Source organism: Artemia franciscana, chromosome 17 (assembly GCF_032884065.1).
Source record: "Artemia franciscana chromosome 17, ASM3288406v1, whole genome shotgun sequence".
Lineage (NCBI taxonomy): Eukaryota > Metazoa > Arthropoda > Branchiopoda > Anostraca > Artemiidae > Artemia > Artemia franciscana.
The window spans coordinates 42,538,226-42,552,572 of record NC_088879.1 but is presented as its reverse complement, the minus strand read 5'-3'; the positions used below and the strand labels follow the sequence as shown (position 1 = coordinate 42,552,572).

Here is a 14,347-nt window from a genome sequence, read left to right as displayed (position 1 = left end):
CATACAATCTTCTTGCTCGAAACGAGAGGACTCATTTTCAAGTGAGTTAACAAGAGAGAAAAGATCCCTCTCGTAATTTTACCCCCTGTTCACAGTTACTGATCAAACAGTTCGTGGTAACGAACTGTAGTAAGGAGCGACCCGGCTCAATAGTAACCAAAACTCTAAAAAATTGAATTTTGATATCAATAGCTACATCAAAAGAATCGCATTTTAATGCTGATTCTAAATATATAAGTTTCATCAAGTTTAGTTTTACCCATCAAAAGTTACGAGCCTGAGAAAATTTGCCTTATTTAGGAAAATAGGGGGAAACACCCCCTAAAAGTCGTATAATCCTAACGAAAATGACACCATCAGATTCAGCGTATCAGAGAACCATCCTGAAGAAGTTTCAAGCTCCTATCTACAAAAATGTGGAATTTTGTATTTTTTGCCAGAAGACAAATCACGGGTGCGTGTTTATTTTTTTTTTTTTTCCCAGGGGTCATCGTATCGACCACGTGGTCCTAGAATGTCGCAAGAGGGCTCATTATAACGGAAATGAAAAGTTCTAGTCCCCTTTTTAAGTGACCAAAAAAATTGGAGGGCATCTAGGCCCCCTCCCACGCTCATTTGTTTCCCAAAGTCAACAAATAAAAATTTTGAGACAGCCATTATGTTCAACATAGTCGAAAACCATAATAACTATGTCTTTGGGGATGACTTACTCCCCCACAATCCCTGGGGGAGGGGCTGAAAGTTACAAACTTTGACCAGTGTTTACATATAGTAATGGTTATTGGGAAGTGTACAGACGTTTTCAGGGGGATTTTACTTTGTTTGGGGGTGGGGCTGAGGGGAGGGGGCTATGTTGGAGGATCTTTCCTTGGAGGAATCTGTCATGGGGGAAAAAAATTCAATGAAAAGGGCGCAGGATTTTCTAGCATTCAAACAGTTCGTGGTAACGAACTGTAGTAAGGAGCGATCCGGCTAAATAGTAACCAAAACTCTAAAAAATTGAATTTTGATATAAATAGCTACATCAAAAGAATCGCAATTTAATGCTGATTTTAAATATATAAGTTTCATCAAGTTTAGTCTTACCCATCAAAAGTTACGAGCCTGAGAAAATTTGCCTTATTTAGGAAAATAGGGGGAAACACTCCCTAAAAGTCGTAGGATCTTAACGAAAATGACACCATCAGATTCAGCATATCAGAGAACCCTGCTGTAGAAGTTTCAAGCTCCTATCTACAAAAATGTGGAATTTTGCATTTTTTGCCAGAAGACAAAATCACGGGTGCGTGTTTATTTGTTTTTTTGTTTTTTTTCCCAGGGGTCATCGTATCGACCAAGTGGTCCTAGAATGTCGCAAGAGGGCTCATTCTAACGGAAATGAAAAGTTCTAGTGCCCTTTTTAAGTGACAAAAAAATTGGAGGGCATCTAGGCCCCCTCCCACGCTCATTTTTTTCCAAAAGTCAACGGATCAAAATTTTGAGATTGCCATTTTGTTCAGCATAGTCGAAAATCATAATAACTATGTATTTGGGGATGACTTACTCTCCCACAGTCCCTGGGGGAGGGGCTGTAAGTTACAAACTTCAACCAGTGTTTACATATAATAATGGTTATTGGGAAGTGTACAGACGTTTTCAGGGGGATTTTTTTGGTTTTGGGGGTAGGGTTGAGGGAGGGGGCTATTTGGGAGAATCTTTCCTTGGAGAAATATGTCATGGGGAAAAAATTCAATGAAAAGGGTGCAGGACGAATCTGGTCACGTTCTGGTCAAATTCAGAGCTTAATATACAATGTTGGGTGTTCGGAGCCTCTCTATTATGGAGTATAATTTGAAAATAACACAAATATACGAGCGATAAAACATATATACCACAACCATAACTCAAAAAACGAAAGAACTGCTAAGAGATAACACAACTATAAATCGAAAACAGGTGAAAACTATGAGGAAAATAAACGAACTAAGAGGTGGAAGGGGCCCAGAGAAAAAATATAATCCTTTTCCAATTTTGAGCCTAACTTCCGCAAAGGAGTAATAATGTCAGAAGCCCCGAAATACCGAATTATTTTCTTTTCAAACAGTTCATGGTAAAGAACTGTAGTAAGGAGCGACCCGGCTCAAGTTTCATCAAGTTTAGTTTTACCCATCAAAAGTTACGAGCCTGAGAAAATTTGCCCTATTTTCGAAAAAAGGGGGAAACATCCCCTAAAAGACATAGAATCTTAACGAAAATCACACTATCGCATTCGGCATATCAGAGAACTCTATAGCAAAAATTTCAAGTTCCTATCTAAAAAAAGTGGAATTTCATATTTTTTGCCAGAAGACAAATCACAGGTGTGTGTTTATTTGTTTGTTTGTTGTTTTTTTTTTCTTTTCCCCAGGGGTCATCGTATTGACCAAGTGGTCATAGAGTGTCGCAAGAGGGCTCATTCTTACGGAAATGAAAAGTTCTAGTGCCCTTTTTAAGTGATAAGAAAATTGGAGGGCAAATAGGCCCCCTCCCACGCTAATTTTTTTCCAAAAGTCAACAGATTTAAATTTTGAGATTGCCATTTTGTGCCACATAGTCGAAAACCATAATAACTATGTCCTTGGGAATGACTTACTCCCCCACAATCGCTGGGGGAGGGGCTGCAAGTTACAAACTTTGACCAGTGTTTACATATAGTAATGGTTATTGGGAAGTGTACAGACGTTTTCAGGGGGATTTTTTGGTTTGGGGGGTGGGGTTGATGGGAGAGGGCTCTGTGGGAGGATCTTTCCTTTGAGGAATATGTCATGGGGGAAGAAAAATTCAATGAAAAGGGCGCAGGATTTTCTAGCATTACTATAAAAAAACAATGAAATAATAAACATGAAAACGTTTTTTCAAATGAAAGTAAGGAATAGCATTGAAATTTAAAACGAACAGAGATTATTACGCATATGAGGGGTTCTAAAAATACTTTAGCATAAAGAGCGAGGTATTTAGGAGGATATAAATACCTCGCTCTTTATGCTAAAATATTTTTAGTAATTTCAACTATTTATTCTACGGCCTTTTTGATTCAGGGGTCATTCTTAAAGAATTGGGACAAAACTTACGATTTAGTGTAAAGAGCGAGGTATTAACGAGGGTACAAACCCCCTCGTACACATAATAAAAATATAAGAATATAAAAGTTTGTTACGTAAGTTAATTCTTAAGTTACGTATATTTTTTACTAATAAAAACGTTCGTTGAAAATTAAAAGTTCTAGTAGCTTTTTAAGTAACCGAAAAATTGGAGGGCAGCTAGGCCTCCTTCCCCACCCCTTATTTCTCAAAATCGTCTGATCAAAACCAAGAGAAAGCCATTTAGCCAAAAAAAATTAATATACTAATTTCATTTCAATATTTTATGTGCGGAGAGCCAAAATCAAACATGCATTAATTCAAAAATGTTCAGAAATTAAATTAAAAAAAAAATAGTTTTTTTAACTGAAAGTAAGGAGCGACATTAAAGCTTAAAACGAACAGAAATTACTCCGTATATGAAATGGGTTGTCCCCTCCGCAGTCCCTCGCTCTTTACGCTAAAGTTTGACTCTTTGCCACAATTCTACTTTTTAAAACAATTAAAAACTTTAGCGTAAAGAGCGAGGGACTGCGGAGAGGACAACCTATTTCATATACGGAGTAATTTCTGTTCGTTTTAAGTTTTAATGTCGCTCCTTACTTTCAGTTAAAAAAACAATTTTTTATTTATTTAATTTACTTAATATAAGGGAGTCGAGCCATGATGAAAAGGATAAAAACTATTTCATGATGTCTAGGCAGAGTTGAACCAGCTCCAATCAGTAGAGCTGAAGAAATCAGGGGAAGGTATAGAAATGAATTTAAAAACTCTTTTACGGCATGGTTGCTGAACTTGAATTTAACGTCACAAATAGTACTAGAATATATATATATATATATATATATATATATATATATATATATATATATATATATATATATATATATATATATGTGTGTATATATATATATATATATATATATATAATAATGAGTCAAAATCTAGTTAAAAATAAAAAATAAATAGATAACAATAAAATTAATGACTAGTTTTCTTGGCTATATTATACAATGCAAAAAAACTCGGAACAAAATTCTTGCGATATCTTTCCTGTTTCGCGAGGAGGCGATTCAGTTTGAGTGATTTTTGGTGTTTACTATGGAGCTGTCTGTTGCGGGCGGGAAGGTAAGGTCTGGGAATTATGAAACGTAATCGAGGAACACACAAGGTTTTTGTATCAAAACGAAGGCGAAGGTGGCTCCTTCCCTTGGACAAAGTGATGAGCCTGAACTTACCTAGTTGATACAAGTTTGTACGAAGTAAATACCAGAGTAGCCTATTAAATTTGCTATGAATCTTATGAATTCTTTATTCGTTCACTTCTTTTCGGGGGGGGGGAGAACGAGGGTTGGTATCTTCAATTGTCGTCAGCATTAGGCAATCATTATGGTAAATGATAAATATTGTTCTTAGAAGGCACATACGCAGGAAGTTTTTTTCGGGGGGGGGGAGGAGCAAAACATTCGAAACAGCAGATATAAAGTAGTACTTTTTTTATTTAGTAACTAAATAAATGCAAAAAGCACGTGTATCGGAAAATACAGATTAACTTTAATCTGAAGTATTGTAGCGGATGGGGGGAAGAAGACTGAAGCCTCAAAAGTGCGTTTTAGGTTCAGGTTATGTTCATACCGATTTAGAACCAGTGATTAATCTATTATATCCTACTGAAAGGGAATTTTAGGGTTAACAGTGCAATATGGGTGCTGTGGGGGTAGTTCTCCTATTGCGAAAACTTCAACTTTAATGAAAAATGATAGTTTCCAAAATTGTTCCACTAAAAGCTGTACTTTATCCTGAAAAGGAGGGTATTCGCCCTAATATCAAGGCTAATTCTATTTTATTGTGGAAAGCAAACTCTCTTTACGAAAAAAAAAAACAAAGAAAAAACAGTACAATCACTAATTACTTCAAAGAGGGTAAAAACTTGGACAGAAAATGGGTTAATAATTGGGCAGTGACTTGACCGGGTAATTGCATGCTGTAAAATCCCGAGAAAGGCTTCACACATGTATCTAGATTCTCAATAAATGTCCTACTTTTGCCAGAAATCCCAAGAAACCATGGGGAAATTAAACATTTCACAAAATTTCGGGGGAACCCGGGCCCAAAGGCCCCCCCCCCCCCTGCGTACATGCCAGGTTCTTAGTGTGCATTGTTATTTTGCAGTTACCAGCCTGCCCCCATTTTTGTCCTTGATGAGATTGACGTCGCATTAGATAACACCAACATTGGTAAAGTAGCGAGTTTCATAGAGCAACAAACCACTTCTTCTGCTCTACAGACAATTGTCATTTCTTTGAAAGAAGAGTTTTACAGTAATGCTGACGCACTTATTGGCATCTGTCCTGACGTATGTCACCTTCCTACTTTCTTTTGGTGTTCTCTCTCTGTTTTTCTTTTTCTCGTTCTCTTTTGCTCTCTTTTTCTCAAACGTTTTAAACTATCATCTCTCACTCTTTCTCTTTGTTCTCTTTCTCTGCCTTAATTTTTCAATGTGTTTTATTTCTGTATACTATAGTTTACCTATGTTAGTTTTCTTATATATATATATATATATATATATATATATATATATATATATATATATATATATATATGTGTGTGTGTGTGTTCCTCATCTGGAATATGAAAGATTCATAAAAAGTAAAACAGTTCAAAATAGGGATGATACCTTTTTATTGACAGTGAAATATAAAATTATTTAACTGGATATTTCGAACACATATACAGTGTTCATCATCAGCAGTAAAACTTGCAATCATAAGGTTTGATATTAATAACTTTTAACACCTTCAAATGTGCTAAATTGTTACATACAAATACCCAGAAATATTCTTGGTCTTTCGAAAACAAAATAAAAACACTTCAAAAACACACCTACAAATACTAAATGATTGGTATTTTTAGGCATTTTAGACATTCCAAATGTCAATCTGATTGTTTGAAAATCGTCAAGGGAGCTTAACTGAATCTGAAAATACGTTCATAATTCTCCCATGATCAATAATTTTGATTCATACGTAAAAATGATTTTTTGATAAAATTTTGTTTGAAAAAATTTGAAAATTTTAACTTTAAAAGGTAAGAAAACTTTCCTTGAGGTTGATTACAACATTTTATACCAAATATTAAAGATTAATCCCGCTTTTTTGGGCTCAAATATTTGTACAATGATTTTCTCTTGGAACATGGATGAGTATCTTTTTTTATGTTATGGAATTCTTGGTCTTTCAAAAACAAATACAAAATAAAAACCTTTCAAAAACACACCTAAAAATACCAAATGAAAAAAAAAGAAAGGATGAAGCACTAGATTCTATAGCCCAAACCGGCAGCGCTCATCTCCATTTCATGGCCTTTCAGCAAGGAATTGAAACTGGGAATTGGGGGTCAGCCATAGAAATATCGCTCTTAAAATGATTAAATAAAAGAAAACTTTATTTTTATAATAAAAAAGCTTCGAGTCAACTAAAATAGCTAACCCTACAGAATAAAGGTTAGGTGAATGAGAAAAACAACAAATAAACGTACCGTGCCCTTTTAGCAATTAAATAAAAAAAAACAAGTTTTTTTAACTGAAAGTAAGGAGCGACATTAAAACTTAAAACGAACAGAAATTACTTCGTATATGAAAGAGGCTGCTTCCTCATCAACGCCCCGCTCTTTACGCTAAAGTTTGACTCTTTCTTTCAATTCTTCTTTTTAAAACAGTAAAAACTTTAGCGTAAAGAGCGGGGCGTTGATGAGGAGGCAGCCTCTTTCATAAACAAAGTAATTTCTGTTCGTTTTAAGTTTTAATGTTGCTCCTTACTTTCAGTTAAAAAAACTTGTTTTTTTTTTATTTAATTTCTGAACGTTTTTAAATCAATACACGTTTTGATTTTGGCTCTCCGCAGAGGAATAATTAAAACGAAATTTGCTTTTTTTTTTTGCTAAATGGCTTTCTCATAATTTTGATCGAATGATTTTGAGAAAAAGGAAGCCTAGTTGCCCTCCGATTTTTTGGTTAATTAAAAAGGCAACTAGAACTTTTAATTTTATCGTTTTATTAATAAAAGATTTACGTAACTTATAAATTAGCTTACGTAAAGAACTTTTGTATTCTCATATTTCTATTACATATATGAGGGGGTTCGCCCCCTCGTCAGTGCCTCGCTCTTTACACTATGGCTTAAATTTTGTCCCAATTCATTAAGAATGACCCCTGAATCACAAAAGCCGTAGAATAAATAGCTGAAATTACTAAAAATACTTTAGCGTAAAGAGTGAGGTATTAGGAGGAGGTGAGCCCCTCATATGGGTAATAATTTCTGTTTGTTCTAAGTTTTAATGCTGTTCCTTACTTCCAGCTGAAAGAACTTTTTCATATTTATTTTTTCATTGATTTTTTTTTAAATAATGCTAGTAAATCCTGTGCTCCATTCATGGAGATTTTCTTCCCCCATGACAAATTATCGATGGAAAGTTCCCCCAGTATATCCCCCTCTAAATCAACCCCTCCCCCCACCAAAAAAATCCTCCTGAAAACGCCTGTACACTTCCCAATAACCATTACTATATGTAAGCAGTGGTCAAAGTTTGTAACTTGTTGCCCCTCCCACGGGGACTGTGGGGGAGTAAGTCGTCCCCAAAGACATAGTTATAAGGTTTTTCGACTACGTTGAATAAAATGGCTATCTCAGAATTTTGATCCGTTGACTTTGGTAAAATAATTAGCGTGGGAGGGGGCCTAGGTGCCCTCCAATTTTTTTAGTCACTTAAAAAGGGCACTAGAACTTTTCATTTCTGTTAGAATGAGCCCTCTTGCAACATTCTAGGACAACTGGGTCGATACGATCACCCCTGGGAGTAAAAAAACAAAAAAAACAAAAAAAATAAAATAAACACGCATCCATAATCTGCCTTCTGGCAGAAAATACAAAATTCTACATTTTTGTAGATAGGAGCTTGAAACTTCTACAGTAGGGTTCTCTAATACGTTGAATCTGATGGTGTGATTTTCGTTAAGATTCTATGACTTTTAGGGGGCGTTTCCCCCTATTTTCTAAAATAACGCAAATTTTCGCAGGCTCGTAACTTTTGATGAGTAAGACTAAACTTGATGAAAATTATATATTTAAAATCAGCATTAAAATGCAATTCTTTTGATGTAGGTATTGGTATCAAAATTCCATTTTCTAGAATTTTGGTTACTATTGAGCCGGGTTGCTCCTTACTACAGTTCGTTACCACGAACTGTTTGAAAGTGAATTATCTGTCTTCGGCTCAATATAAAGCCAAATTCAAATCAAGGAAATAAAGAAGATACTAAGAGAAAGACTAAAATTTTACTTAGGTTTTTACAATTAGCTCAGCAATTTAATGGAGTATACTTGTATAGTGATGATTATTATCTTTTTCCAGATAAAAACTAAAAGTACCATAGACAGTGAAAACGAAATCTGATTGTTTAAACCGTGGAAGAGGGATCACATACAGCCATATGTATATTAAAAAATTAGAACGAATCCAGAATCTAATAAAAAAAAATCTTAATAAAATCTTAATAAAAATCTTAATAAAAAAAAGGCAGCCGTTGCCAAATTGTAAAGAAGGAACCGAGGGAAAAAATAAGCTGTAAACATTTGGTCCCACACTTATAAAGGTGTAACTTTCTTTCGAAGGCAGTGGTATTTGGGAGTCAACAGATAGTTAATACTTGAAATTTCAAGGACGAAAAGCATCGTAAAGTTTACTTAATTAGTGTTGCTTATTTATTTTTTGAGGTTTAATGTGGCAACACTGACGAAAATGTGTTACTGTCCTGAAATATCAAAAATTTTATACAATTAAAAGGAAAATTAGAATATTACGACTTCAAGTATGAATGTCTAGGCTAAAAAATTTGATTTTGATGTCTTTGGTACTTTATGTTTTCTTCCTCTTCAGATTATCAGACTATTTGATTAAAACTAGGGAATCGGAATCTACCTGGATTAGATGGCACTGCGAAAGATAACTGCTGGGTTGATTTAGCCCACCACAACGGGCCACTTCTCTTCAATGCCCATAACTCTTTCTGCTCAACAGATCCCAAAACAAAACACCATCCTTCTTCTTTAGGTTCGGGAAATTTAGGCGCAAATGCATACCTTCTGTCATTTCTTCTTTTGAAGGTAGTAGGAATTTGGCTAACTTTAATATTTACAGTGTATTCCTGGTTACACACGACTTGCAACCAATCAGAATCAAGTAGACGGGAGTTTAATTCAACTGGTCGATTTGATATACAACTAGTATCAGGAACAAGTCCATCCAATGTAACTTCCAGCGGAACTAAAAGCAGGGATACTAACGCATCAAAAACCTATATTTGGAAGAATAAATGAAATAATTAATATTCAAACCAGGACAGTGCAAAATACAAAGTAATTTTGCAACATCCATCATTATTCTGGAAGTTAAAGCACAGAGAAACAGAGAATTTACTTGTTAAAACAAAATTTCTTTTAACTCGTTTTCAAACAAACAAATAAAAAGTTCAAATAGGGACAAGTCCTTTTATTAGACATTGACAAATAAATACAAGAGATATGGATATTTCGACCACATGCATCAGTGATCGTGATCAGCAGATAAAATAAAGTATTACAATCAAAACAAACTATATTTAAAAAGAATAAAATAATTACTTCCGGATCGCAGGCAATTCTGCTTATGACGATCACTGATGTATGTTCGTCATAGAAAGGCAGCGTGGTCATCGAAAATAATATTTACCTCATTCTCAAAATAGATTAAAAAATAGGATCTTTTTTCTCTAAAGAATCTATGAATATAAGTAAAAACATGAAGGGGGGAGGAGGAAAATGGATTGGGTTTTGCGTAAAATAGATACTAAAGTGATCTAAGCTATAAATACACGAATGAAAGTTATGTAAAGCCCAATCGGTTTTATGCTCCTTGTTTTCACTTGCATTCAGATTCTCGAGAAAAAACTATTGTGCTGAATATTAACCAAACCTTACTATCATATTATGGGGGCATATCTAAAGTTAGTTTCAATATTAAAATTGATTATATGTCATAATAATTAAATTCATTATTTGATAATACCCTTATCGTAAAATGGCACAAAAACCACAAACTTTGTCAATCATTTTTATGATTAGGTTTTTTACTTGTATATAAAAAGCATAAGAGAAATTTTAAATAGTCTTCAAAATAGATCAAAATGAATTGAGATTTATATGATATAGATACCAAATTATCTAAGTTATAAACAAATAAATAGAAAAAGTCGACGGGTTGATAAAAACAAATTGAATTTTTTTGAACGAATTAAAAAAAAAAAAAAAAAAAGAAAAAAAAAAAAAAAAAAAAAAAAAAAAAAAAGCTCGAAAATTGCAACAAAACTCTTTAAAGCAAAGTATGCAGGTAAAATTTTATTAGCCAAAAATGAAGAGCTAAGAGCCAAGAGATCATATGGTATGAGCTCTAACAAAATTCTATGAATCAATAGATTGATTTAAAAAGGAAAATAAGAGGCTTAATGCCGGTCAGGATTTAAAATAAGAGCTCTGAGTCACGATGTCCTTCTGAATGCCAAAATTCATTGAGATCCGATCACCCACTCGCAAGTTATAAATACCTAATTTTTTCTAATTTTTCCTCTCCCTTTAGCCCCCCAGATGATCGAATCTGAGAAAACGACTTTATCAAGTCAAATTGTGCAGCTCCCTGACACACCTATCGCTTTTCATCGTCCTAGCACGTCCAGAAGCACCAAACTCGCCAAATCACTGAACCCCTCCCCCAACTCCACCAAAGAGAGCAAATCCAGTACGATTCTGTCAATCACGTATCAAGGACATTTGTTTATTCTATCCACCAAGCTTCATCCCAATTCCTACACTCCAAGTGTTTTTCCAAGATTTCCCCCTCCAACTCCCCCCAATGTCAAACGATCTGGTCGGGATTTGAAATAAGAGCTCTTAGACATGGATTCTTTCTAAAAATCAAATTTCATTAAGATCTGATCATCTATTCGTAAGATAAAAATATCCCAATTTTCACGTTTTCCAAGAATTCCAGTTTCCCCCTCCAACTCCCCCCAACGTCATAGGATCTGTTCGGAATTTAAAATAAGAACTTTAAAGCACAATATCCTTCTAAATATCAAATTTCATTAAGATCTGGTCACCCTTTCGTAAGTTACAAATACCCGAATTTTCAAAATTACCCCCCCCCCTCCAATTTCACCAAAGAGAGCATATCCGGTCCGGTTATGTCAGTCACGTATCTTAGACAGGTTTTTATTCTTCCCATCCAGTTTCATCCTGATCTCACCGCTTTAAGTATTTTCATAATGATGATAGAAGGTAATAAGCTTACCTAAGCTATGGATGTCAGGTGAGTTAGAAGAAAAATCAATCACCTGACATCCATAGCTTAGGCAAGCTTATTACCTTCTATCATCATTATGTATGTAAGTCAGGTTGGCCTTAGAGAATATATTAAGTATTTTCTAAGATTTCCGGCCCCCAACTGCCCCCCCCCCCAATTACGCTTGATCTGGTTGAGTTTTAAAATAAGAGATCTGAGTTACGAGGTCCTTCTAAATATGAAGTTTCATGAAGATCCGATCACTCCTTCGTAAGTTAAAAATACGTCATTTTTTCTTATTTTTCAGAATTAACCCTCCCCACCATAGATCAGATCCGTGCCAATTATGTAAATCACGTATGTAAGACTTCTGCTTATTTTTCCCACCAAGTTTCATCCCGACCCCTCCACTCTAAGTGTTTTCCAAGTTTTAGGTTTCCTCCTCCCAACTCCTCCCCCAATGTCACCAGATCCGGTTGGGATTTAAAATAAGAGCTCTAAGACACGATATCCTTCTAAACATCAAATTTCATTGAGATCCGATCACCCGTTCGTAAGTTAAAAATACCTCATTTTTTCTAATTTTTCAGAATTACCCCCCCTCCCCCCAACTACCCCAAAGAGAGCGGATCTGTTCCGATTATGTCAATCATGTATCTGGGAATTGTGCTTATTTTTCCCATCAAGTTTCATCCCGATCCCTCCACTCTAAGTGTTTTCCAAGATTTTAGGTTTCCCCCCTCCAACTCCCCCCAATGTCATCAGATCCGGTCAGGATTTAAAATAATAGCTCTGAGACACAATATCATTCCGAACATCAAATTTCATTAAGATCCCATCACCCATTCATAAGTTAAAAATACTTCATTTTTTCTATTTTTTCCGAATTAACCGGCCCCCCACTTCCCCCCCAGATGGTCAAATTGGGAAAACAGCTATTTCTAATTTAAGCTGGTCCCATCCCTGATATGCCTGCCAAATTTCATCGTCCTAGCTTACCTGGAAGTGCCTAAAGTAGCAAAACCGGGACCGACAGACAGACAGACCGACAGAACTGGCGATTGCTATATGTCACTTGGTTAGTACCAAGTGCTATAAAAACGAGCAAAAGTTTGAGGAACATGAATCTGAGGAGAGAGAGCCATATTTTTGGGATGAAGACTGGGATTCGTTTGGGAAGCGAGATTAAAAAAGGGGACAGGACCGGGCCAGAGAGAAAAGGAGGAACAGCAGATAATTTACGGTGATATTATTGACTTCACAGCGAACTACAGTGAACTTCAAATAAATTCAAATTCAAATTCATTTTATTTAAAAAACATGCGACGGACAGAGCCGATTATTAGTTTTATTGTCATACACACACAAAAATTCGTCGACAAGTCAAAATTAACATTCACAAAATTATAATATATACAATTAACAATAATAATTGTCACGTACACACGAAAATAAGTCGACAAGTATACACAAAATCATAATATATACAATTAACAACAGTAATCCGGATTAAAAAGTCGACCCAGCATTAAACAACTTAACAAACGAGGGCACAAAACTAGGCTCATAACGATTATGTGACACAGTCACAGGTTGAAGTTTCGGTACAGGCTCTGCAACGGCCCTGAGTGGCATTACCCGTGCCGGTTGATGTTGGGGAGGGAGGATATTTCGGTGTATAGGGCTGGACAAAATTTTATTGCCAAAGGATAGGGCCAGTTTTAAACGACGAGATTGAAGGGTTTTAAGTTGAAACTGATTAAGGAGGGATATGTACAGTACTTTTGGGGCTTTTGAGATTACTAGGAGGGCACGGTATTGCACCCTCTCAACCCGGTCCGACTGTTCCCTAGTCAGCCCGATATGCAATACAGGGCAACAGTATTCAAGTGTGGAACGTATAAAAGAGAAATAGATGCGTAGGAGGTGTGGTGCAGGGATTCCATGGCGAGCCAACAACTTCAGAGACCTGATGGCCAAATTAGCTTTTTTTACCATGCCATCAACATGTTTATTCAACTTCAGATCCGGGGTGATATGAACACCGAGCAGTTTGATTTCGGTCACGTGACTGGCGCTGGGAATAAGTGGATTAAAAACTGGCGCAGATTTTAAAAAAGAAAATGTTAAATTACAGATTTATCAAAGTTGACAGTCATTTTGTCCACCTTTGCCTCTTGACATATATCTTTCATTAATGAGCCTGCTCTGCTTGGTAGGTTTTTTCGACAACATTCAATGAGCGACAAATCGTCGACATACTTCCAGCAGCCATCCAGTTTTGTTGCCAAATCATTTATTATGACAGGAAACAAAAGTGGTCCCAAGAGGGTACCTTGGGGACCTCCACAAAAAATGGGCAGTGGGTCGGAGTAGGTGGACTTATATTTTGTCCGTTGACATCTACCAGAAAGAAAACTAGTAATCAAACGCACAAGGAATGAATGTACACCTAGTCCAAAAAGTTTTTTTACAAGAATATTGTGGCAAATTAAATCAAAAGCTTTTCTTAGATCTATTGCAATAAGATTAATCCAAGAATCTGGTGTATCGAGTTTTTGCAAAATACTGTCAATTATACTTACTAAGTAATGAGATGTAGATGTGTTCGGCATATTTCCAAACTGCCTCGGATCAATTTTGTCTAGAATACGGTCTTTCAGCCATGCTGCAACAAAACTTTCATACACTTTGCTAAAAATGGGTGTCATAGTGATCGGTCGGACACCCGAAAAATCATTGGGCGCATCTTTCTTTGGTATTGGTGTAATGAACCCATTTTTCCAAATTGATGGATGCTCACCTGTTTTTGTCACCTGATTAAAAAGGAGTGTTAGGGGGCCACTAAGATAATCTGGAAATTCTTTGATGAGATCAAC

At 35.7% G+C, this 14,347-nt stretch overlaps 1 protein-coding gene across 1 annotated transcript in view; it reads right to left on the bottom strand.

Annotated features, from left to right (window-relative positions):
- Positions 1 to 9,074: 9,074 nt before the first annotated feature.
- LOC136038264 (activating signal cointegrator 1 complex subunit 3-like) overlaps positions 9,075 to 14,347 on the bottom strand; it is a gene marked incomplete at its 3' end in the record, with an annotated part of 40,249 nt that continues 34,976 nt past the window's right edge. The window contains 1 exon segment of the mRNA XM_065721380.1: positions 9,075 to 9,450. Within this exon segment, the coding sequence (XP_065577452.1) occupies positions 9,075 to 9,450 (376 nt within the window).